This window comes from the organism of the source record quoted next, unplaced genomic scaffold, assembly GCF_019419815.1.
Source record: "Pyrus x bretschneideri cultivar Hongxiangsu unplaced genomic scaffold, Pyrus_bretschneideri_v1 Contig1, whole genome shotgun sequence".
Taxonomy (NCBI): domain Eukaryota; kingdom Viridiplantae; phylum Streptophyta; class Magnoliopsida; order Rosales; family Rosaceae; genus Pyrus; species Pyrus x bretschneideri.
In genome coordinates this window covers 3542673-3568719 of record NW_025999390.1, presented here as the reverse complement: position 1 = coordinate 3568719, position 26047 = coordinate 3542673, and the positions used below count along the sequence as shown (strand labels likewise).

At 34.9% G+C, this 26047-nt stretch overlaps 3 protein-coding genes across 4 annotated transcripts; 1 reads left to right on the top strand and 2 right to left on the bottom strand.

The window, feature by feature from the left end:
• Positions 1-2568: 2568 nt before the first annotated feature.
• Positions 2569-5501, bottom strand: LOC103951751 (vacuolar protein sorting-associated protein 32 homolog 2). Its single transcript, XM_009363199.3, has 8 exons — positions 5348-5501; positions 5044-5167; positions 4803-4902; positions 4257-4342; positions 4081-4172; positions 3741-3855; positions 3346-3573; positions 2569-2845 (listed from the first exon to the last, which is right to left on the bottom strand). Exons 2-7 carry the CDS (start codon positions 5113-5115, stop codon positions 3367-3369), a joined length of 672 nt encoding a protein of 223 aa, XP_009361474.2. The 5' UTR covers positions 5116-5167; positions 5348-5501; the 3' UTR covers positions 2569-2845; positions 3346-3366.
• A 6270-nt stretch (positions 5502-11771) lies between these two features.
• On the top strand, positions 11772-16340 carry LOC103951764 (clathrin interactor EPSIN 1). Its single transcript, XM_048579908.1, has 12 exons — positions 11772-11883; positions 12000-12047; positions 12144-12195; positions 12648-12727; positions 12835-12913; positions 13021-13104; positions 13224-13369; positions 13475-13732; positions 13994-14142; positions 14545-14786; positions 15041-15428; positions 15909-16340. The coding sequence occupies exons 2-12, from the start codon at positions 12007-12009 to the stop codon at positions 16133-16135; spliced, it is 1746 nt and encodes a 581-aa protein (XP_048435865.1). The 5' UTR covers positions 11772-11883; positions 12000-12006; the 3' UTR covers positions 16136-16340.
• Positions 16341-16703: 363 nt separating this feature from the next.
• Positions 16704-20451, bottom strand: LOC103951793 (piRNA biogenesis protein EXD1). 2 transcript variants are annotated; one of them, XM_009363250.3, is made up of 10 exons: positions 20289-20451; positions 19809-19984; positions 19151-19282; positions 19009-19059; positions 18432-18528; positions 18078-18124; positions 17546-17762; positions 17112-17241; positions 16973-17015; positions 16704-16879 (listed from the first exon to the last, which is right to left on the bottom strand). In XM_009363250.3, exons 1-10 carry the CDS (start codon positions 20341-20343, stop codon positions 16799-16801), a joined length of 1029 nt encoding a protein of 342 aa, XP_009361525.1. In that variant the 5' UTR covers positions 20344-20451; the 3' UTR covers positions 16704-16798. The 2 variants fall into 2 exon arrangements, with proteins under 2 accessions (XP_009361525.1, XP_048435874.1); XM_048579917.1 differs by having other exon boundaries at positions 19809-20010; positions 20289-20406.
• Between the last annotated feature and the right edge of the window lie 5596 nt (positions 20452-26047).

Below are 26047 nucleotides of genomic sequence, written 5' to 3'. Positions count from 1 at the left end.
TTCTAGAATATTTCACTTTCAGTTATACGGAGACAAAATCAAAACTAAACTTAAGAAACAACTACTCTGGTCCGAACTAGTCTTGTAACCTTTTGAAAGTTGAGGATACCATGAGAACGAGATTTTTTTAACTGTCTTCGAAGATGTATCTCTCTTCGTATCTTGATCTGATGACAAAAAATATCAAGAAAAGCTGAAGATAAAACACGGTTGTATGTTAAAATCTCTGGCTCAGTCAGCGATATGAACACATTGTAAGTTTGCAGCATCATATTTGTCAGACTCACATGCATTATCATCATATTATAAGCTTTTAATTATTCATGCAGATTGCGGTGTGCTGCCGAAGGTTAGTTGTCACTGTTTGAAAGCTGTAGTTCAAATCAAAATATTAACTTAAATTGGATCGAATTGTTAATTGTACGGTCAAGTACTTTGAAGTCTGACTATTCAAGAATCCAGACTACATAATATTAAAAAAAAAAAATTAATAGGTGGCGAAGCTATGATAATTTACTCTTTAGAGAGTAGAGAAGACTTACAGAGATATTGCAAAGTTCCCTAATCACTATCGTGTAGTTCACATGCGTCAGGAATCAAACCTAAAATTATCCGTATAAAATACGAGTTTAAAATTCATCCCACAACTGGGCTACTCCGTAGTGATTATCGAGAGGACATAATTAAATAAAACAAAGGAAATGTTATTGGCACTTTAGAAATCTCATTCTACACTCCTCACAAGTGTATTTTTCTTTCCTAATATAGAAAGTTTGGAGTGTAGAATGAGATTTTTGGAGTGCTAATAATAATTCCCTAAAACAATTGTGTGTGAAGACTTTTTCATGTGTTAAGGCTAAGCCATTATTTAAGCCTCAACCACTTCATTTATTAACTTCATTAGACTTTTTCATATGTTAAGGCTAAGCCATTATTTAAGCCTCAACCACTTCATTTATTAACTTCATTAAACTTAGTTAATCATCATTGTTTTCGAATAGCATAATTTAATAAACCATTGTAGTTTGTTAGTCATCACCTTAAAATATGAGATTAATTAATTAATTCACATGCTATAAACTATCAAAACATTGCATATGCTACATCTATGTGAGATGCCGTAATTAGGGTTTGTTTGACAGGCTTTAATCTGGTGTTTAAGTTTCTTAATTAGTGTTTATATTCCAATAAAAGAGAGGTTTAGAAAACTTGGGCTTCAAATTTTGTTTTCTATCTGTCCCTCTCAGGTTTTCACATTGAACTCTAAAAATTGCAACTTAATGAATGTAAGTTATCTGCTTCTTGGTGGCATTATCTGTGGATGAATATCCCTTCCCCAAATAAATTTTAGAACACAACCAAAAATATGCATACATCCCATGTATCCCAAATAGTAATTACCCATCTAAGAGATATGTCCCATTTTGATCTTTCTTGCTCAGCGTTCATCTTCCGAATGATGACTTTGATGAATGAGAAAAAGAGAGAGGTAACATATCCACATGACGTGGGAGTTTTTCTTATCGTTTTCACACTTGAGCAAATGCTTGTGGAAGTAAGCAAAGGCAACCTTGTTCTCCATTTCTTGTTTAAGATATAAATCAAGTGAAGAATCTTTCAATTAATCAGATATGATTAAGAACAAAAACACCAACATTACTATTTTTTAAGCTGGAATCAGTGAGTTAAGATTGGACATACATCCCTTTCAAATTCTTGTTTATGACAGACAGAGTGATCGCAAGTCAAAGGAAAAAAAAATAATCTTATAAATGCCATTGCCAACTTTGTTGTCTGTCTAAAAGTTAGAATCTGAATTAGTAAAATATTTGAAAGTCCACATCAAAACAATATGTATAAGTTCTTGTTTTTCCTGGATATAGTCAAAAGATGATAGATTGATGGTTGATGGTCCCCCATCTTTTCTGTTTTGTTCTATTAAGTAGGGGAATCTTGTGATATTTAAACATTGCAACATAATATGATTTGTTATGGTGGTGGAGGTGGTGGTGAAGGTGATGATGCTGGGTGATGGTGGTGGCGGCAACAACAGTGGTGGAGTGGTAGTGGCCACTCATGGATGAATTTGTACTACATTTCTATGTGTGAATCCAAACAAAGTATTGATGCACGTCTATATGTAAATTTTGACTTTTGTTCAAATTCTAAGTTTATTTCCTTCGTTCAAATAGAAAATAAGTAGAGGGAGTTGTTATTGACATTCAAAAATGTCATTATGCACTCATCTATACAGTCTATACAAATTTTGCCCTTGTGTTTTTATATAGTTAGAGTGTTAATAACATCATATAAGCCTGTCATTTATCTGTACTACACGTGATTGTGTTTCAGTACTCTACAATTTCTTTGTTCTCTCTGTCATTGAATCCTACGATACATGGTATTAAAGAGGGTTTGTGGTGTAGTGTATGAATCTGATCTTTCATGTCCCTTTGCAATATTTGCGTGCATGTTTGCGGCTTTTGCCCACTTCCATACGACGACGTTTTATATCTTTAAATATGCATGGATTCAAAAATTGACATTGACAAAAGAGGACATCAATAATTGTATCACTAAACTATAACGTTGTTTTCCCATCTGGTTTTTTAGTCTTTGAACTGGGGGAAAGAGGACACAGAGGGTCCCACTAGTTTTACAAAGAAGCCTACAATATTCGAGTAAATTACAAAGTACACACTTCGTTATCTAAACTTAACTATCTGTACAGTGTGTCCTCAACATCAAATGCAGTATAAAAAGTTTACTAGTCAGTATGGAGAGAGTCCCAGCGATTCGCATCGTCGTCCAGAGTTTATTAAGCGTCTGCTGCTACATGTTACTACTGCACTCAGAGAAACGAAACCCGTCAGATTGAATGGAATTAACATAACGAAAGGCAGATGCATCAAATGCTTGCAGAAACATAACTCTTATTCAAATTCCAGCACATGAAAAGATCAAACAAATAAACTATCGGTGTCTTTCTCAATTGTCATAAGATGCATGTTAAACGTTTTCAGCACGATGACTTTTTTTAAAATGACCTGCTTGTTATTTGAATGATGTAATCTCCGTGGAGTGCAACTACCGTAATTCAGCAATAGTTGATAGCGACATACATGTGGACCGTTTTCAGCATGCCATTTTTTTTCTTCTAAAATGACCCGTTGTGCTTTGAATGATAATCTATGTTGTGTGCAGTGACCCTAACTGAGCAGTAGTTGATGGTTGATACAATTAAGAAATCTTTTTCAAGTTTTGTGATAATTTAAATCACATTATGTGCATTACCCACTTGAATGATAAACTATCAGGGTTGTATTATCAAGAGAAATGATCTACCTGATACACATATATAACCGCTTAAAGTGCCATCTCTGCCTGTAATGCAGCAAGCTCATCTTCCTCACGGTTATTTCTTTGAGGAGCTGGTCGTGTTGGCTGCCTGCCTACTTCAGGATTTACAGATACTGGAGGTGTGGGAGCTGCGGGAGCACTTGTGGCTGGCTGAAGAAGCTCCTCCTCCAATTCAGCTCCTTCTAGTTCTTCAAGCTCTGCTTCCAATTCATCCTGCGAAAATAAAATTGTAATATTTGAACTATTGGATTGGAAAAAGCATTGAATCTATGAACTAATAACTTGCAAAGACAATACCTCATAAAAAAAATGTAATATTTGAACTATTGGTTTGGAAAAAGCAATTGAATCTATGAACTAATAACTTGCAAAGACAATACCTCATCAAAATCAGCTGCTGCACCGATAGGTGCTGACAATGCCTCCTGAATTTGTTTCATGCTTTCAGTTTGGTCATTGATCTCATCCATTGTTTTCTCCAAATCATCAATTTTCCTGTAGGAAAAACAGGCCAAAGTTGAGTTACACTATGCAGAACAAAAGGATACGGAATGCTTCCTTTGACAGAACCTCCAAAGATAATCATTCTTCAAAACAAAGCAATGTAAACAGAAAGTGAAACAAGTAATTTAAGACGTATTTACGAATATGCTATAGTTATGGAAATGATGGACCAATGAATCTATAACTTCTATATAATTCAGTTCAGACAGAACTTACGTGGCCTTGTTCATGGCCTTCATTACAGAGGTTCCACTTCTCAATGCATCAACAGTTTCTGTCGTAGCGTTTGCACCTTCCAGCATTATCATCTAAGACCCCAACGCAAAACAGGTCTTCAACTTAAGCTCTCAACACATGTAACTTCATTATAGTTCAAACAATGCAACAAGTACCTGATCATGAATGCGCAATTGGAAATTTCCAAGCTGTTCAATTTGTTGTTCATAAAGCCTCTTCCTTTTTAAACACTTTATCGCCGCTGTATTAAAAATAGCAACAAGGTATACAATTTAACAATAATTACCACACAAGAACATAGGTTCCACAATCTCGCTATAAGTCTGAGTCACACAGGTCCACTCATTTTCTTTTACAACCTACAGATTTACTCAACGGAATCCACACACGATCATGAGCCCCAACCATGATTTGCGCGGAAAAATTCAGACCTAAGCAAGTAACTAGTGACTACAATTTGTTCTCCCTAGTCTTTAACATGTCCGTCCACCAAAAATGGATAACGCGAAAACAAAATTGGACACTGAACAGCCTACCCACATTCTTAAAAGCCAATCAAAATCGACATAAAGCAAAATTTCTGTTCAAATTCAATACAAAACATATCCACATATGATGTCAATTTCACAAAACATTCAAATGGGCTAACACAAAACAAAGAACGCCGAAAAAATCGAATCTAACCTGATCGGGTTTCTTACCATTTCGGTTTTTCGCTTGAGTAAATTGTTTAGCTTTCTCAGTCTCTTGAGCTGCCTTCTTCACAAGCACTTTCTCCTTCTTCTCCAGCATGTCAAGTGTCTGCAAAATCCCAAAAAGCGGACACTTATCAGAAGAAGAAAAAACCCCAAATAATTACAATCACAAAACCCAATTCCTCGTCATAATTTCTGCAAAACATAACAAATTGAATAATAAATAAAAAAACCCCAAAATTCATACATCGTTTAATTTGTGAATCGTGGGCAGGGGACCAGCCTCCTGCTTAGCCTTCCCAAACGCTCGCTTGAACATTTTCACTTCGATCGGTTCCCAGAACAAGAGAAAGCAACCGACTTTAAAAACCCTGCAACCAAATCGAAAGTTTTGATCAGTGACTTTGACCCATAAATACTTGAAAATTATATGACTGAAAAAAATAAAAAATAAAAAAGCAAAAAAACAATAGTCAACAAATGAAACTATATAAATTAAAATTATAAAAATTAAATTTATAAGAATTGAAAGAAAAAAAAATCAGACTGACAATATTGAAAACCGCGTTGAAAGGGAAGAGCTTGGGGGATCTGTGTGAGGTTGCTTGGACAGGTAAACAGTAAACCGTAAAAGTGTAATGTGGAGGGAGAACTAAAAACTGGTAGGTTTTTATGGGTAGGAAAGTTAGTTAACTTTTACTTAACGAGAAATGGAGGGAGGCGGATTTGTATAACGGGCTGTGAGGAATTGTTTGCTGACGGACGAATAGGCGAAGTAATGTGACCGGCGGTTTGTTGGTTAGTATTGTTTATGAACCGGCACGCCGAAACCTACCGGTCCAAGCGTGTGTTAATAGAAACCCAAACCCAATATTCAGACCAAAAAAAGAAGCCCTAACCCAATATTTTGGGCCGAGTGGCCAACCTAACTGTTAAAGTTTCCCAAACCCAATTTAGACACCGCAAAAACATCGTCACATTTACTTATCATGAATGAGTACGAAAAATAAATATTCGAATTCAAGAGTTTTAAAATTTAGTAACACCTAATTAATAAAAAAAAAATATGTGGGTCCGACCTTAAAATCATTGACCAAATACTCTCAAAATCATGAATGAGATCCAGAGAACTAATCGTATTATTGTGTTTATAGAATGATATTACTCTTTTACTGACAAGGTGTCATAATTTCATTGTATAAATGTTATAATCAGAACCGTTAATTCTCTTTATTATTATTCAATAACCATCTCTAGAAAATTTAATTTAATTTGAAGACCATGTAGCCGTTCGCATGTATCAAACAAACGGATGATTATGGTAATAGGCAACATAAGCTATCAATTTGTTTGATTTATATGTGACTAAACGGTTTCAGTATTGAATAAATGCTTCTAAATATGATGACAAAGATAATTACAATTCCAATTATAATATTTGTACTACAAAATATTGCCATGTACCCTAAACCCACAAAATGCCATTCCAAACTCATCCATAAAATCATCTTAAGAAAAAAGAAACACGTGAGTATTAGAGTATAATGATATTTACCTATAAATGATGGATACAAATGATATTTACCCATAAAATCATAGGAAAATTAATGAAAAATGTTTGAAAACTTTTAGTTTTAACGAAAAAAACAAAATAAAGCGTAAAGTGAATAGTACCATAATTGATTTTTTAGTATAAAAATATGATTTTTCGTTAAAATGAATAGTACCAGGAGCTTTTCGTTAAAGTACCCTAAAATAATTTGAAAAAAAAGGAAACACAAGTATTACAATGTAATGATATGAATAATACTTGAGTTCCCAAACGAGAGAATGCACATATTCCATTTCTTTCGAAAAACATATATTCACCATATAAATGTCATAATTAGAATAGTTCAATTTCTTAATTTTCATTTGAGATCATCTCTACAAAAAATCATTAGAATGAGAGATCATTTAGTCATAATAAATATATTAAACAAATTGACAAAGTATCAAGTAACACATTCATAATAAACCATCCATTTAATTGATACATTTAAATGAAATACATGATTTCCAATTCAAATGATTTTTTTAGTATGGATGATCTTTGAATCAAGATTAAAAAACTAAACAGCTGATGATGGAGTTTGTAGGATAAAGATACATTATTTGTAAAAAACGGAGTATGTGCATTCTCCCTTTGGGAGAACACAACTACTATTCTAATGATATTTGTATTTTGTTGGTGACGAGTTCAATGCTAATTTATTATGATCGACTCACTATGTTATTTAGCCGAATTGAGCTATAATATGGATCTTGGTTTGTATATTTTTGCGCTCCTTCCCCAATAGCTTATGCTACATGTAATGGATGACCTTGTTGATGTCCATATGAGCGGTTTCATTGTCACTAGCCTCTCTGCACGCACTAACGTGCGTGCGAGAGGCATTTTTGCATCACGGGCGCTACGCGCCCCAAAGATGTGTTGTTTTAGATATTCTTATATTTCTTAAGTGATTATTTTATAAATTGTGTTTGTGTCCATCACAACAATTTCTTATTATTTTCAATTTTTTATTATGTTCAATCATCTAACTTAGTCTTTTTGCACCTGCCCATTATGTATAAATATGTAGTCTTCTGAAGAAAAAAAAGCCAAGGCGTTTTTGGATGATCAGATTAATTTAATTATATAATTTTCAGTTTGACTTTAAGTTTATTGTCTGTTTCATTTATGAATATATTAGCCTCTCCGCACGCACGCATTTTTGCATCACGGGCGCTACGCGCCCCTAAATGTGTATTGCGTTAGTTTTTTTTCATTGTAATTGTCAAGATATATTTTAAATGTATTGTGGAAAGAGGAACTTTTTCGTTACCATGCACATCCTAAAAAATTATTCAGTCTTTCGTTTTCACTTTGCGTAAAGTAATGATTTAAATGTTACGCAAAGTGAAAACGAAAAACATAACTTTTTAGGACTTTATCATGTTTACAAAATTAAATAGTAAGAAATGTTAAATGTAATTGTGAAGATTTTGCATTAGTTTTTTTCCATTGTAATTGTGAAGATATAATTTAAATGTATTGCGCAAAGATGAACTTTTTCTTTACCATGCATGTCCTAAAAAATTATCATGTTTTTCGTTTTCACTTTGCATAAAGTATTGATTTAAATATTATTTATGCAATTGTCAAACAACATGGGTTAAATGTTTTCTTGCATTAGTTGATTCTTGCTAGATTGTCTGTCAACTTTTTCGTTACCATGCACGTCCTAAAAAGTCGTTAAGTTTTTCGTTTTCACTTTGCGTAAAGTAATGATTTAAATGTTATGCAAAGTGAAAATGAAAAACATGACAACTTTTTAGGACGTTATCATGTTTACAAAATTAAATAGTAAGAAATGTTAATGTAATTGTGAAGATTTTGCATTAGTTTTTTTTTCCATTGTAATTATTAAGATATATTTTAGATGTATTGTGCAAAGATGAACTTTTTCTTTATCATGCACGTCCTAAAAAGTTGTCATGTTTTTCGTTTTCACTTTGTGTAAAGTAATGATTTAAATGTTATTTACGCAATTGTCAAACAACATGGGATTTTGGATGCAAGTTCCTACATAAAGTCCATAAACAATAGTAAGTAGATGTAAATAAAAGAAGAGTAGATGAAAACATTAAGTACTCGCCTAGACTACTATAAAAAACAGTAAGTAGACATGCCAACGGAAGAGCTGACACCTATACAAAGGTGTTCTTACTATAAAAAGGTAGTATGTTGTATGTTCCTACCTGTTTATGTGAGAGGTATTTTTTTTATCACAGGTGCTATCGCCCCTTGAGATGTGTTGTGCTAGCTATTTTTTTGTCATATTGCATCTTAAAATAAAATATATCATACATTGAAAATAAAAGGAAATAAAACATAATTAACTCGCATGTAAAATGCATGAGAAAAAAAAGACTCTTTGCACGTACGAAAGCACGTTAGAAAAAGCTAGTAATGAATAAAGGAGAAATACAGCAAGGAACCAAGATATTTCATATGTATCATCTTTTCCTTGCCGTTTATCTTATTAAAATTTGCTAAAAATGAGTTGATAAGTTTGTGGCTTCATAATATAATATATATATATATATATATATATATATATATATACTATTTTTTCTAGACATATATGTTACACTTTCCCATTCCACCGCAAATTGCTTTGTCAATTCAATAGCACCACAACACTAATGCTTGTTTCCATAACTGCAAACGGAGTTTTTGAATGAGAATATGAGTTGAGGTGTAAATTGCATTATAGTATGTAGTAATTAAAGTGTACATACATTGACAAAAATAAGAAAAAAAAATAGTCATATCCAAAGGAAAATGCATCATTTGTAGCTTTCTTCACATTTTTTTTCTTATGGGATTGCTTTGATTTTTCTTGTATTGTCTTTACTGCAACCATGGAACTGACACCATTGTATAAGTGTTATTATTCTCAATAGAATGGAAATTTAATTCAACTTGGAGAAATACTATTTGAGCAGCGAAGCTTAAATCCTGCTCCACTACACTCATTTATGTATGATCAAATCACTTGTCATAGATATTGCATTGCATTTTAAACATTTGCACATAATATTTTAATTGGTATTGACAATGAAATAAAAACATTAGAGATGACCACCTCAATTATTCTAAAATCTTGAATTAACATAAAGTAATGATACAATTAGATTACCGATTGTTAGGCATTTAGAAGAAAAATAATAAAAATGAATCATTCCAAACACCAACAAAACGGAAAAGAGAACCGAAAATGGTCTTGAATCTTCAAGTTCCTTAGCCAAGCAATCCTTATGCAGTATCGCAAGCCAAAAGTCTTTTACGCCTATATAGAATTTTGTCCACATACCATGTAATTCATATTGCATTCAAAAAAGGCTTTTTCATATAAAAAAAAGTACATAGCAAATCATATACAAATTTATAGCTAGAAAAATAGTGTGCACATTTACTATTGAGAACATCTAAAATTAAACTAATAGAAATTAAACTATCCAATTATTATTACAAACAGGTTGGCAATCAGTATTAAGAAAAAGCTGCTTGACGGAAGACAATGATCTTTGTTCTTCAATCTTACAATAAAATGAATAAAGTTTTAGACATAGCTTACCAAAGAAAAAAAATGCAAAACAAAGAGTCATTTACTCGTCAACTTGTCACAAATTTGTGCAGTTTTTTATTGTCTCCAAGTATATTTTGGCTCTCCCTCTAAATCGCTTTCTCTATCCCCATGTAGTTTATATTTAATTTAATTCCTTATCACATTTGGTATATATAGTTTATCAGTAATACAAATTGGAATTTATAAACACTTACAATGCCAAGTTGTTAACATATATACTTGAGCATCTCTGATCTTCATCCCAATCGTCGCTGTCTCGGAGTCTTAGTAATTTGCACCCCACGGTCACCTCAGACCTTATTCAAAGACTGCGTCGAAAAAGAAGGGGCCGCGTTCCATCGTTAAGGGCCAGGGGAAAACGATTTTTGGTTACAAAGAAACCAATCAAACATCATATCAACCGCATAAAACCCCATATAATATGCTATTTTTTTTATCAAAATAATACGCGGATTATGCAGACAAAAAAAAATAGCGAGAAATAAAAAAGAACAATACAAATAGATAAAAAGTACCAATTAACAGAACAAAGAGAGCTAATGTAGAATAGAATATATTTATGAGAAGAATTGGTTCTCTTCAGCGTGTGGATTACATTCTCTTAGAAGAGGCCAAGGCTATCTTCTTGTTTGTGCCTGTCCATGAGATAACTCAAAACATTAAGTATATGAAGTTTAAAATTAAAAAAAAAACAAAAAGACAACAAAAGAAAGCTGAGCAAATGGGGAGTAAGAGATCAAACAAACAGTGTGTGGTTGAATAACCTTCTTGGTTATCTTCTAGGGAACACCATCTTGGTTCTCTTCTGGGGAAAATTATGATAGTCTTACCTCCTTTGCCGAAGCCTTGAAAATTCTGCCTTCTTGTTTGTGCCTGTCCACCACTTTTAAAATCCCCAAATCAACTTTGAACTGCAAACCCATATTGTAATTCAATAAAACCTGAACAAAGTGAATTAGGATTAAACAATTCGATGTTGAAGAAGCATCAAATGAAATAAGGTGGACCGGTACCCATAAATTATATTAAAGGAGAAGCATAGATGAAGAAACACCAAATTGTAAGGTGGACGAAGAAGCACCAACAAAAAAAGAGGGGTACGTGAAGTTGAGTGGGTTTCTCCCGAATTGAAATGTGGGGTAGTTGGGGTTTTAATCGTGCAACTCTGCAACCACTACAACTGCTTGTGGGGAGTTTGTTGGGTTTGGGGTGGCTTCAGTCTAGAACTCTGTAACTGCATAACTGCTTCTCTATATTTATTTATTTTTTTGGTTTTTTTAGAGAGAAAGAATGTGATGAGTAATCAAACGGTCATAATTAATCTAAAAGTATGGGTGGCTTTCATATTTTGTTTATTACGATTTTAACCTTATTTTATTTGTATTTTACGATTATTACCCATTTATATTGGGATAGTTTTGTGCTGTTTTATTGAAAAGAGAGGATATTTTTGGCATTTTGGAATGCTTCACCAAACTGGAGCTCTCCCTTTATATATATAGATTAATGATACAACTTAGTTTGGTTTGGGGTGATGTCTTTTTCCACCAAAAAATAAAGGAAAGTGTCATTAGCATTCTAAAAATTTTATTTTACACTCGTGTATTTTTCTTTCCAAGTATAGAAAGTTTAAAGTATAAAATGAGAATTTTAGAGTGCTAATAACAATATAAATATTGAATTATTTTGAGTTGGGTGAATTTTAGAGTGCCAGAATAGGCACCCAATTCTCTCTCTCTCTCTATCGCGGGGCCTCGTTGGCTTTTACCGGTACTCTGTAATTTAAAAGCCACAAAATAACCACCCGATTATTTCTCTCTCCCTCTCTCTCTCTCTCTCTCGCGTCTGGCGACGCACGCCGAGATCTGAAAATCCTTTCCTTTCCTTTTTCTTCAACTTTCTACTCAAAGGTCCTTCTTCTTTCTTCCTTAATCTTCTTGCATTCCTCCAAAATTTGACTTCTATTTCTCTGATTCAGTCGCAATTTTGGTTCTCCAATCTCATCGCGCATTTCCGAATTTTTCAGATTCGTCATGGATTTCATGAAGGTCTTCGATCAGACGGTCCGAGAAATGTCAGTTTTTATTGCGATTTTACGCAATTTTTCCGTTTTAATTTGATATTGCTTGCAATTGAATTGACATTTTGTTTGCTTAATCTTGATGTGCAGAAAGAGGGAGGTGAATCTGAAGGTTTTGAAGGTTCCAGAGATGGAACAGAAGGTAATTTACTGTTAATTCGACGAAATTTACATTTTTCATTGGAATTTCTTATCGTGTAACGAAAATTATAGATCTGAACTCGAATTGTTGTATTCATGGCGGATACAAACACCAAAATTTATTGTTTAATTTTCGTCCTCAATAGTTATCGTAGCATTGCAGACTTAGATTCTATCCTTGTAGGTGCATTTGAGCTGATATTGTAGCTATACTTTAGGTCGTTTAGCTTTGAGAGGTCATTTCAACAAGTTTTCTCCAATTACGAAATTCCTGCATTGATTTGCTTTAGCTATTGTCTATTTTTCGCATATACTAGCTCAACTGGCTGACATGAATTTGTTTAATCTCGTTTTGGGAGCTGAACTCTAGATAATTATGATTTGCTTTAGTTATGTCCAGTTCGAGATTTTTTTTAAGCTTAACGAATTCATTTCATTGCTGTTATGTGACAGGTATTGGATGCCACGGACAATGAACCTTGGGGTCCTCATGGCTCTGCTTTGGCAGAGATTGCACAGGCCACTAAAAAATTGTGAGTCTCAACTGCATTACTGTTAAAATCTTTTTTATGGTACAAATTTCCGGAATCTTGAAGGAACATGTACTTATACAGACTTGCTGATTTTTGTTATCTTTTAGTTCGGAATGTCAGATGGTAATGAATGTCTTATGGACAAGACTGAGTGAGACGGGAAAAGACTGGCGCCATGTTTATAAGGTAGAATCAAATATGGTGCTTATAGAGATGCATATATACTAAATTTTGACATCGTTGAGTCATGTGCCTTTCTAACCCTTCCATATCTGAAACCACTTCTGTATCAGGCATTGGCTGTTATAGAATATTTGGTGTCACATGGATCTGAACGTGCTGTTGACGACATTATAGAACATACTTTCCAAATCTCAGTAAGGGCTTTTTTTTTTTTTATATGTTCTGAATCTTTTTTTTTGTGTATATCAAGTTGAGAATAAGGTTGAATATGCTCAAATATTCTATTTCTCCTTTGGTTTTCTTTCTGTTGAAGTCACTCTCAAGCTTTGAATATGTTGAGCCAAGTGGGAAAGATAATGGTATAAATGTGAGGAAGAAGGCGGAAACCATAGTGGCCCTTCTGAATAATAAAGATAAAATACAAGAAGTTAGAAACAAAGCTGCTGCAAATCGTGACAAGTAAGCTTATTTTCAGTCGACTAGCTTTTCAAGTTTACTTCAACTTCTCTGAACTCTTTTGATTAGATTTCATCTTATAAACTATTCGCACGTTGCCAACTTTAGGTACTTTGGACTTTCATCTACTGGGATAACATATAAGTCAGGTTCAGCGACTTCATCCTCGTATGGTAATAGCAGCTATCAGAGTAGCGACCGATATGGAGGTCTAGGTGGTACAGGAACTGGTGATAGTTTCAGGGATAGCTACAAAGACAGACATGAAGAAGATAAGACTGAGAAGTTCAGCACTGGCAGATCACGCCGTGGAGTTACAAGTGAGAACCGAGAGAGCTCTTCAAAGAAGGGCTCAACAAGAAGCAGGTATTTGATTTTTACATTTCGCGAGAGGTTGCAACCTTAAAAAGGTTCTTCTGAGACGCAGAACTGCAATGCGTTGGAGTATTGGTGGTTTCTATCAGTAATAGCTAATTTTGTCTGCAGCTCTCTTTCTCACAGATGTACATGCACGCACACACATCCTGCCCTCTGCACACAGAGATACTGAATCCTGTACATATTGTCCTAATAATTTTTCTTCTGTGTGATCGTGTCTGGATTAATTTTAAAATGCTTATCTTGCAGGAAGGGTCAGGATGATATATCATCTACTGTGTCAAAGTCATCAAACAAATCAAATGAAGCTGATGCATACAGTTCAATTCATTCTCAAAGCGCAAGTATTCCTGATGATGATGATGATGATTTTGATCCACGAGGGACTTCTACTACTAGTAAGTACATATGAACTCTGATGCAATTGGCAGTTTAATGCAAAACTAAAAGGAAGCCTTGTGGGGAAGACATTGGCAAATGGTGTTTAGCTGCAATCAATTCCATGCCATTTGGCCTTTCAAGATTGTCTGATTTGTTAAACACAGTGATCTTTTGAAGGCTGCTTGTGCCATGGAACACAGTACATCTTTTGTTGAGTTCTACGTTATTTGTTCAAACATATACGCTTTATATGAATATCACTCTACTATTGGTTGATGAAGTTTCCTGCTTTTTCTTCTTTCATATTCATTATGCAATACATTTAATAGAATAAGTATGTAGTGTGTGTTTTTTTTAATAATATGAATGATTTCTTTGATTTAATTTAACATCTCTGTATACTATATTATTTTCAATAGAGGCTGCTGTTGGAAGCTCAAACCAAGTGGATCTGTTTGGACAAAATTTGATGGATGACTTCATAGATGCTCCAGCATCTGTTTCTGAAGAAAAGCCTGGTGTGAACAGCAGTTCAGCGGATGTTGATCTGTTTGCAGATGCAGATTTTGTGTCAGCACCACCCCAGGCAGCAACTGGAGTATTTGCAGACTCGACCTTCGTATCAGCACCACCCAAGGCAGCAACTGGAGTGAGTTCTCAGGTCAGGCATTCCTATGTTTCAATGGTGATGTTTGCGTTAAAATTTCAAACACAGAGAGGGTATAAGTTAAATTGCACCCATCTATATATGCAATTTTTGCAGAAGTTTGCTTAAGCATGTGAAATGTTTTGATTTATGATTTTGTAGTTCTTACAAGGAACTGCTTTTAGGGACTTCCTTTAAGTGTTTTTTAATTCCTCAAATGGGTCTAAATTTCTTTGCTAACAGACTTCTTCTGCAACTAATTTATACAGAATGGCGTTGATCTATTTGCTTCTCAACCAGTCATTTCTCCACCGGCCTCTTCAACCGTTGATCTTTTTGCCACCCCTGATCCAGTTATCCAGCCAGAAACCAAGTCTACAAATGCTGCACCAACAAACACCAACATTGTTGATCCCTTTGCCACTGTTCCTCTTAACAATTTTGATGGATCTGATATAATGGGGGCATTCGCCTCACATTCTGATTCAGCAGCTTCAGAACCCTCCCAAAGTTCTGTCAATGATGGCAGCCACGATAATTTGGGGAAACAATCTTTAGCAGATTCGAAGACTCCACCCAAGAAGGATTTCCAAGTGAAATCTGGCATTTGGGCCGATTCACTTAGCCGTGGACTGATTGATCTAAATATATCTGCTCGTAAGTATATCCGTGTCAACTAGCATACTTCCTTCCATAGCATAATTTATTGGTTTGCACATGAAATAAAATTTGCTTAATGTTCAAGGTGTGAGTTGAGAATTAAGATTCAGAAAAATTGCCGTTGTGGTTTATCTAAAAATGTGATAAATGTCTGGATCGTGTTAGGATTAAGGTTTTCTGTAATCATCATACATAACCAGGGATTATTGATTTGAGTCTTTCATTTTCGGTTAGTGGATTGGCTGGGTAAACGTTTGGAGTGGGTTTCTCATTGAAGTGACGAGTTTATATCTTTATTAGTGCTTGCTTAGGAAAATGCCTGTTGTGTTTCATAAGTATAATGTATAATAATTTGGGAGAGTGGTGCACATCTCTGGTTCCTTAGTAATTGTGTGCGCAAGTTTTGCGTTTCTGCACATCAATTACATGTTTAGGTTGGTTTTTTGGTAATTGCCTATTCACTTCATGTACTTGCAGCCAAGAAGGTGAATCTGGCGGATGTGGGGATCGTGGGTGGCTTAACCGATGGAACAGACGAAAGGGAGAAAGGGCCCCCAACATCGTACTACATGGGAAGAGCAATGGGTTCGGGGACAGGTCTTGGGAAATCAGGGTTCCCCTCTTCGCAAGGAATAGGTGACGACCTCTTCTCAAGTCTCAGCGGCGGCAACCAGCAATACCAGTACGGTGGATTCCAAAAGTAATTTTGTTATTTTCCACCATTTTTCGTGTCTGCATATTCTTTAAATCCTGCTCGGCCAAAATATTGGAAGTCGTGTGTTTTGGTGTGCTTGTTTTGTTCGTAATCATCAGTGGGAATATTGAGGAATGCATTGATCCTGAGTCGAGATGGTTTCGACGCTTTTTAATATAAATTCCGGTAGATGCTCGCCCTTGATCTCGAGCCTATGTTTAAGTGTAGTTAAACGTATAAGGAATCGAGTTGGTCACAATTTTTTAGTGGTTCCTAATCTTCCATTTTTCAAGAACACACTTCTCTTCCTCCAATCAATCTTCTGTTCGGCCCTGGCATGCCGAACTCCATTGTAATCTTCTGCTGCGCCTCCTTCCTTGCTGGATTGCGCACTCTCTTATCAATGACAAATTTATTACGAATGATCAAAATGATTTACCGTGGATAAACTCAGAGACCACTTCTATAACTAATGCGAGGAGTTATGACAACCTTATGGACTATTTTAACTAGAAAGCCTGCTTTTAAAACAGAAAAGATAAAATTAAAAAAAAATTAAAAAAAAAAAGGAGTCCGAATTATTAGATAATTTTTATTTTTATTTTATATAAAGGGTTGAAGAGGACATCATCATACAAGTTTTTTTGTTTTGTTTCTTTTTTGTTGTTTCTAGTTAGTACTGCACGTCCATCATCCTCCCCCTTACCATGGCTTCTGCTTTCCTCACCTGCGTCACTGGTCCTATGATAAACACCTACATTCAGATAAAAACCCCCACAAACTTACGATTAGTTCTATGCGAATACTTCGAAAAAACTGTTATGTAGATTCGATGGACTGGATTGACCTTATGCGGCGGACCCTTATTGCCTCCCATGAAAATTTCCGCACTGTAATATCCATAATAGTAAAATAATAATTAGGCGGCGATAGAGAGAACAGCGGAAAACAGATGGAGGTACACAGAGGAAGTGGGAGAATTGTACTTGCAAGACCCTTTTATTGCCAAGATGGAAGCTCCTCTTCTCCCGATAACACGGCCCATCTTTCCCAGAGGAACATCAAGGACCGAAAGGATTTCTTCCTCCGGAGCATTACCCTCCACTTTTAGGTTATCTGCTAGGAGAAATAACATCCGATTTAGCATCCAATTAAATTACACTGTGTACACAAACTATGGCGGATTCTTATCTGTCAAAAATTAACATTACGAACACTGATTGATGGATGACATGCACATAAACTTTAGTGGCAGAATTAATTGGATTTGAATAATGCAATACATAATAGCTTTAAGCCTTTAAGCTTGTATATGATTCAGCTTCTGAGAACCTAGGTTATATGCATGCAGAATATTTCATCTCATTTTGAAGTCTAAAGTATTACTTGTGTGGCACACATATTGAAAAAGATTCAAGACCTGGAATAGGGGGTAGAGATGGCCAGTCTGCAAAATTATTATTGCTGATGCAAAAACAGCGGCAATAGAGCGCACCACGAACTGCAAGATACCATAATGACTGTTGATTCAATTTCTCCATCATCTTGTAATAGATATGCAGAAGAAAGCGGACATCATCTGCAGCTGCACGGATCATCTGTTCAGATAAAGGTCTGTATGTCCAAAAGTTGGGATCCTGTACATATATTAAATACATGTCATTGACAGAAGACCCTAGTTCAAAATGATGTAATATGACTATAAGATAGTTGTAATGTGTATACGATTCTACATCAAACTATGCAAATTTAAGTTATGGTCAATGCTCTGTTGTTGATAATCTAAGTGCAAACCAATTCATTCGAAACCTTTTTCATGAGGCTGTAATCTCATTTTCCCCGTCTACCATCACACCGACTTAACCTTCAATGTATTTTATATGGAAAACCAAGATAGGGAGAAAAAGATAATAAATGAAATCCAGAACAATTGTTATGATGTTGAAACTAACCTGCCTAAGGAGGAAACGAACTTTTTCCTTCTCAAGATAAGATATTCCTGCAATCAGACTCTTAAAGTGAAAACTGAAGCCATCGTGTGAAGATCAAAACCTAAGAATCCAATTCATCATGTCCCCATGTCTAATTTTGTCATCCCGAAAGCTTTTGAATGTAATCAGATAACATGACATACTTGGGTGCAGTACTTGATGAATGAACTTCCAAACAAATTATTCTTATGATTAATTTGAAACTCTTAGAAAACAAAAGCATAAGCTATTTTCATCAAATCAATGTAATCTGAAGGCATATGGAAATATGATAAAAAACAGAAACTTCAATGGATACCACAAAATATATAATACCACAATAGCGTGGATCAGCAAGGAGGCCAACGAATGATATATAATCATCTTGCACTCTTTTCCGTCCTTCTTGCTCCTCTATCAGTGAATAGGCAATCTGAACGCAAAAAATTATATTATTTTTCAATCTACCATCATGCCTAACAAACAAATATAGATAGCTAGAGAGATCCAATTAAGAATCATATCGATCATTAGATTGGACCAAAGATAAACCATATGTTTATAAAAGTTAAAGGTTGACTAGGCACAGGAGTAGGAGTCGATGAAGCACTACTATCAGGCCAACCTTCAATAAAAGTGGTTTCGAAGTATTATCAAGGCCACAGAAGCAAGCCACATATCAGAAAATGTTAAATTCAAACGAGAACATAGAGAATGTAGAGATGTATTTGTAAGTGATGTCAGCGCCATTCTAAGCCAGCCCACTATGGACAGGTCCTCAAACTCAAAATTTCAATTTAGTCCCCGTAGATTAAACTTCTCTCCGTCTAAGGACGGACAAGGATTCTTTTTATGTTAGATTTCAAATCGAAAAATACGTAGAAATTTCTGACAAGTGATAAAGGATGCTCACCTGGGTATCTACAACATTGTTCAGCTTGATGCCAAACTGAAAGTACAAGGCCTGTAAAAATAAAACAAAATTCAATATCGGCAATAAAATGTCTTGTTACAAAAAGGTACAAGCTGGGATGCAAATAAAACCGATCAGAGACCTCACTATCTCGTTTGCAGTCATGAATGACTTTAGTGATGTAGGGAGACTCAAGTGCAGGCTTACAGGCATTGATAAGCATCACCCCTCCCCGAATAGCATCAACCAGATATATAGCATTTGGGAATGCAAGCTGGCAGAAACAAACACTTCCAGTACATTAAAATAGCAGAAAATTACACACAAGAGATTGCCTTCATTATATACTTCTGATAAACAAAAAATACATGCAAATCCAAGAAATCTAATCAGAAAGCAAAAGGACAACCAATTTGGGAAGCAATGAACTGTTTCTCTTAGTTTTTTTATTTACTTACTTTTTTGAAGTAGGCTATTAGCAAAAAAGCTTAAAAGCGCTTCGTAGTCATATAAGCATATTCTGGAGAAGCACGTGCTACGTGCTTTTCCAGATAACTTCCAATTGTTTTTTTTTTCAGCAAGAATTTGGAATTTTAATAAAATTTCAACTTGCTTCTAATGAAAGCACTTCAAGTGTAAACGTATAGAAGCAAAAGTGGTTCCTACAGAAGCATTTCCAAACGGGCCATATATGCCTTGCTTGGATTAGACAAACAACTAATAAATGAGGTTGGTTGGACCCAAAGTCAAAGCTGATACAAAATCCATAAAATTACAGAGAATATATCAATTTGACATACCTGCATAATACAGAGAGTTCCATGGCGACAGAGGTCAACTCCCTCGCAATCGAAACCAATGATCAATGGCCTTTCAGCTGATGGCTCCAAGAACTCAGCAGGCAGCTGAGATGCATGAGTAACTATATCAATAGGAGCCATTGGCAACTGGGTTTCATGATTTAGGGGGTTTTCACCTGCAGTGCACCCAAAAAACAGCTGACTTTCACATGAAATTAAACAAAAAGAAATCAAATTTAGTTCAGATTCATAAAACCCACTTCACAAATATTTGGGGCAACACAGATATTGAAGATAATCATCCAAAGATTCAACATGTTGCATATATTTTTGCTTTCCCGCATTTTCCCAGCAAACAAACAGACCAAAATCGAAAAAAAAAGAAAAGAAAACATAAATTAAAGGTGCACGAAACTTGTAATAAAAATTGAAAATTGGGAATTGGGGAAATTGGATTGGATTCGACTGGAGAAGACTGACCTGGGTCAGGCGAGAGAGGAAGGTGAGTCTCAAGGGGAGGAGGTAAAGAGGCCATGCGATCGGACCATCCACGCAATCTTTAATTTTACCTCCGAAACCAGCTAACCCTGATTCTCTCCCACTTCACCAAATTATATTACGCCCCCAATTTCATTATGTTTTACGCTTTTCTTCGGCGGCAGTGGAAAGGCGACAACCCGTTGGGTAATCCGACCCGTTCTCTTTCGATGAATAAAGTCCCTTTAAGATATCCCTAATAATTGGGTTAAAATCTAAAAAATTTAACGTAACACAATCATTTTTTAATGGTTGGCCTAAAATATATTTAGGTTAAAACATATAATGAGCAAATTTAACTCAGAATTTCATCAGAGTTAAAAGGCTAGACCACCTTATGTGTGTGGATGCGCATAGAAAAGTGGAGACCGTAGTAAGGCGACACATCAACATGTGAGAAGCGCAAGGGCTGACAGGATGTGAGATTCGTCAAGAATGTCGGCCACACAAAACGAGCCCAACGACACTTTTTTTTAGATGGTTTTAATTATTAAATTGTTGGTTGATCTAACGGTCCAATTTCAAACACATTTAATTTTAAAATTTTAAATACATTAAATTCAATGAATGAGATCGAATATAATCAAATATAATAGTAAAAAAAAATTAATGTTTCAAAATTAAATTCAACAACTAAAAGTAAAATAATAAAAAATATTTAAATCAAAAGGTCACCCATAAACTTTATAACTATATGTTTCATGGGATTGGTTTAGTGAGCTTTTAACTTTTATTTGAATCTAAATATTTTTAGATTAAAATGTTCAAAAAATTAAATTATGATAATCTACATATATATTTTTTAAGTTATTGAAAACAAATTTTGACACACCCCAACCGAGATCAGGGCATGCTGGCCGTCACGTGGAAGTGACGTAGCCATGTGCACAGTGCGGAAGCTAAAAACAGTAATGTAAAAGTACGAATAATTTAAAACTAGCAAATATAATGTGATAAAGTATGTGCTAGCAAAAGTAAGACGCTGAATTCAGAGCTTTAAGCCTACAGCAGTCCAAAAGAAACGATACAACAATAGTGCACCCGAAGGTGACCCTACGTAGGTGAGTGTCTATCAGAATGCCGGGACGTCCTCCGGGAAAACCACCAAACCCGCTAAGCTACTAGAACCTGGAGGGGCGCAAAACAAAAGCGTGAGTGGGCAAAAACAAATTCTTTGAAAACCAATTCATAAAATACATTCTAACCCCTCGCCGTAAAACCTGTATATTTCCCAGAAAATAAACACATATACGTAGATATGCCAAGTCATGCTCAAGGGTATGCCATCACAAAACCTCATAATATCATGCATGTGCTCAGGTATAAATTACATCAATAGCATAATAAACTGGCAGCCGGAGTCCCCTAAGTGACCTGTACGGCTGATCTAGAGCTCAAATCTCTACTAAATCACTAAACCTGCCCACGAGTCGGAACCACCTATAGTGGTCTGTACGACAGGCCTGGGTGTAATACATATGAACGCTCTAGTGCTACGATCACGTGAAGGCTGTGCGAATAATCGCGGGTCACCTACGAGTCGGAACCACCGATAGTGGTCTGTACGACAGGACTGTGCACCTAACTTGGATTCAAGCTGAGCGTGTGGTGCGGGAGGTGAACAACACGTGAAGGACTGTGCCCTACTCTGGGCAGGAGCACTAACACCGGGGATGCAGGTTATGAGCTCTCTAAGCATCTCTAACCAATATTTAATGCAATCGTTAAATAACGCTTACCTGGCACTTACCTATGCCTCCACAGCACCAACAAATATATATATGACATATGCATAATCGAATATATAATTAAACGTATATGCCACTAATCATGCATAACCATCAATCATATAAAAAGAATGGCATAAAACGAAGCATTTATACTAATTTCTGGGAAATAATATGTATATAGGTATATACGGAAAACCAAAAGCCCACTCACTGGTATGTGGAAGGGTCGTAGCCCCCCTGCCTCGAGTGTGCACGCTCGTCCTCAGGAAACGTGTCACCTATATGCGAATTAACTATAAAAACGTTAACTTTAAAGCACATAACCGTCCGTTCAAAATAACTTCTCATACATTGCTCAAAATGGACAAATGAATATACCAACGTGATCTACACAACCTCACGATCACACCTATATTTTTAAAATAATTTTTGAACCTCCCACGCGCCCTCACGCGCCAAAACAGGCACGGACCCACGCGCCCCCACGCGCGGCCACGTGCCAGGCACACTGACAGCGTCAAGTGACGCCGTCAGGAATATTCCGTTGAACTGACGGAATATTCCGTTAACCCTTAAACTGATGCCGTCAACGTCCGTTAGGAATATTCCGTTAAACTCAACGAAATATTCCCCTTTCTTCTCAGGCCAGTCTCCCTCGCCGGCGCCGTCGCCGGAAAACCTGCAACTCGCCATAACTCGCTCGTTTTTCCACCTTTTTCCACGTTTCTTGCACCAAAATCAACCTTAGAGCTAGTAGAACACGATCCTACAAGTTTTAAGGCCTAAAACTACAAGATTATACCTGTCCAAAACTCCAAAACTCGGCCAACTTCGAACCAAGCTTTCCCGACGTCCAAATTTGTCCAATGAAGCACTCCCAAGCTCCTGGGAACCTCACAAACACAACTATAAGCTTCAAATGTCCAAAAACTCACTAAATTAATCTTGCATGAACAGTAGCTAAAACGGACATGGCGATTTCGACGTGAAAACGTCGAAGTTCTTACCTGAAAATGGCACCACTGGACTCCTCTCAGCCTCACAAGCACGATGGTGGTCTTGGATCCCTCGATCTGTGATGTTTTAGGGTAGTTGTGTGTGTGTCCGTACACTTTCAGAAGGAAGAGGAAGGATAGAGACTCGGGAGAGAGAGAGAGAGAGGGACAGGGAAAGAGATTGAGAAAGGGATAGGGACAAGGTGTGTGTGTGTGTGTGGTCCAACTCTGGCCAACACCACACAAAACAACCAAAACATAACAAAAACAAACTAGGGGTAAAATGGTAATTTCACACGTACGTTTCAATAATTCCGGGACGGGATGTCACAAATTTAGCCTACATTCATTATTTAATAATCTCGGACTAAATCTTTTATATATTATAAAAATACACTAAAACTCGTATGTTCTTTCGGATTTTACTTGAAATAAATGTAATCAAGGTGGCAACTATCCAGGTCATTTTCGATTATGATGAGTTTGATATAAATTTATTCTTCTACTGTATATTCAAAGTATATTAAAAGGTTATTTTTTATTTTTTGGCAAAATATTAAAAGGTTATGCTTTTTTATTCTTTTGAGATTTAAAGACAATTAATATGAAACAAAGCAATTCACATTCTACTTTATAAGTGATAGATTGCCATGGTGTTCAACGCCGCCTTCTTCAACTTTTCGAATCCTCCCATCTCCCCTTAAATATAGAACATCATTTGCAATAAAAAATTATATAAAAAAATCCATATTATACTTAAACCAGACAGAATTGTTTAATTACAAATTTTAACATAAATTAAGGACGGTGTATTCAATTGAGATTTTGAAAGATTTTAATTCTTTTAATGAATCTAGGGATATTCAATCAAGATTTTAAGTGATTATCTGAATATAATATGTATTCAATCATGATTTTAAGATAGTTTATTAAAATCTTTATAAATTTGGGTTTATTCAATTAGATTTTTAAAGAAATTTAAAACATTCCAGATGTTTTTAATTATAATTTAATTTTAAAGAATTTCAAAAAGTTGAGGAATTAGAGGGAATTAGAGAGATTTTGTAATGTATTTTAAGCATCTACAAATCTAATAAGATTTTGAGAAAATTGAATCAAAATTTTACATAGAATCTCTATAAATCAATTAAACTTCATAAAATTCTATTAAAATCTCTCTAATTCCCAATTGCATACAAGCCTCCAAATACAAGTTATCATTCATATGATTCTAATTTTATAGACCGGATAGACCGGCCTAAAAAATGCTGCGTCTACCTCATCTCTTCAGTTACTCTTTGTTTGACCATGTACAAATAATATATGAACAAGTAGGTCTCTCCCAACCTACAAATTCAACTTTCCAAAAATATTTGAAAACTTTGAGTTTTAACGATAAGAACAAAATAAATAGTAAAGTGAATAGTATTAAAATTGATTTTTTTAATGTAAAAATATAATTTTTTGTTAAAATAAACAGTACCGAAAGTTTTTCGTTAAAATTCTAATTATTATTTTTTTTGGTCCAAAATTATGGTGACGTATATGATTTTGTGTTGTGACGATCCTTTGTCCACTACTCCTCTCCATGTTATCTGAGAAAGTTGGGTGTAAGTGGGACATGACAACAGCAGATTTTACCCGTATCTTACTTTTGTGTGTTGCTTCTCAAGCTGTCCACCATTTAGGAAAATTTAGGAAAAGGATAATCTCCGGATTTTTTTATTAAATTTATCCAATTATCCAATTTAGATTTTTAAAATTTGATTAAACGGTTAAAATTATTATAACTTCTAAAGGGCTTCTTATTTATAACCGTTGAATCAAATTTTAAAGATCTTAATTGATTGATTGAGTAGATTTGATGGAAGAGATCCAGAGAAAATCTCTTTCCCACCATTTAGATCCCCCACTACATAAATTGTACACGTGGCAGCTACACGTCGGATCAAAAAGTGCAAACTTTGACTCGCATCTCTATTTTACCTCAAGCTTTCCCGCTTTTTAATATCATCACAAGTTGACTGAATTTATTTTTATTTTTTAACGAACGATATTATATACATTGAAAAAAAAGGAGTAAGTTTAGCCTCACATTGCAGCAATAATATGATTCAAATTCACATTTTGCGAAAATCAAATCTATCACTTATAAGCAAAAAGGAATACCATTAAATACTAAGTGTCTGCTGAATCACTTTTAAAATGACAAAATAATTTTTACTAATTAAAAATCGAAAAGTGTTTTAGTGGTTTATAGCACTCAGTGATTAATTTTAATTATTTTTTAAACTTGGACCGTTTCTATCGAAGTAACTTACAGCAAAAGTTATTCTGTTTAGTGGGTCTCCGACTTCAATTCTCGATCCTATAATATGACTTGTACAAGAAAAAAGTGTGAATTAACAAGTTGTTGAAACAAATCGAGTTTTTAAATCTATATTTATGAAAAAATTGTAGCTTAAATAGTTTATAATTTTTAATTTTTTTGTTAAGTCTTATGATCTAGTTTCTCGTCTCTCTATTTCGCCTTCTCTAATATAGCTTTGTTTATAACGAAATAGATGGATAATGATGAAAAATAGAATAAATTGATCTCAAGTTAAATAGGCTTTCATTGTCTTTGTAAACTCCAATTAAGTTTGGATAAAGTAGTTTTTTTTTTTTTTTTTTGAAAAATCGATATTATCTATATTAACGGGAGAGAGTGAGCTTAGCCTCACAATGTGCTGGCAATAATGTGGTTCAAATTCTTCTTTGGCGAAAATCGAACCTAATATCTCTCACTTACTAATAAAGAGGAATGTCATTCAATCGTAATACTAAATGGCTGTTTGAATAAAGTAATTAAATTCATATAAAAATATATTGTCTCCCACGCAAAGCAGCAGGTCTTTGGGAAGAAAAATAAAATAAATTACCAAAAGCCAAATGCAATATAGTAATAAAAAGTGGAGGTTCTTCCTTCTAGCAATCT

What these genes read in the sequence shown, in the direction of transcription:
- LOC103951793 (XM_009363250.3), bottom strand. Translation starts at nt 20,343, where the DNA reads ATGGCCTCTTTACCTCCTCCCCTTGAGACTCACCTTCCTCTCTCGCCT. An exon ending in TCCTCTCTCGCCTGACCCAG is followed by an intron (nt 19,985 to 20,288) that starts GTCAGTCTTCTC and finishes GGTGCACTGCAG; the next exon opens with GTGAAAACCCCCTAAATCAT. An exon ending in TTCGTTTCCTCCTTAGGCAG is followed by an intron (nt 17,763 to 18,077) that starts GTTAGTTTCAAC and finishes ATATATGTACAG; the next exon opens with GATCCCAACTTTTGGACATA.
- LOC103951751 (XM_009363199.3), bottom strand. Translation starts at nt 5,115, where the DNA reads ATGTTCAAGCGAGCGTTTGGGAAGGCTAAGCAGGAGGCTGGTCCCCTG. An exon ending in TCAAGCGAAAAACCGAAATG is followed by an intron (nt 4,343 to 4,802) that starts GTAAGAAACCCG and finishes TTTTTAATACAG; the next exon opens with CGGCGATAAAGTGTTTAAAA. An exon ending in AAGGCCATGAACAAGGCCAC is followed by an intron (nt 3,856 to 4,080) that starts GTAAGTTCTGTC and finishes TTTTTCCTACAG; the next exon opens with GAAAATTGATGATTTGGAGA.
- LOC103951764 (XM_048579908.1), top strand. Translation starts at nt 12,007, where the DNA reads ATGGATTTCATGAAGGTCTTCGATCAGACGGTCCGAGAAAT. An exon ending in ACTGGCGCCATGTTTATAAG is followed by an intron (nt 12,914 to 13,020) that starts GTAGAATCAAAT and finishes CTTCTGTATCAG; the next exon opens with GCATTGGCTGTTATAGAATA. An exon ending in AAGGGCTCAACAAGAAGCAG is followed by an intron (nt 13,733 to 13,993) that starts GTATTTGATTTT and finishes CTTATCTTGCAG; the next exon opens with GAAGGGTCAGGATGATATAT.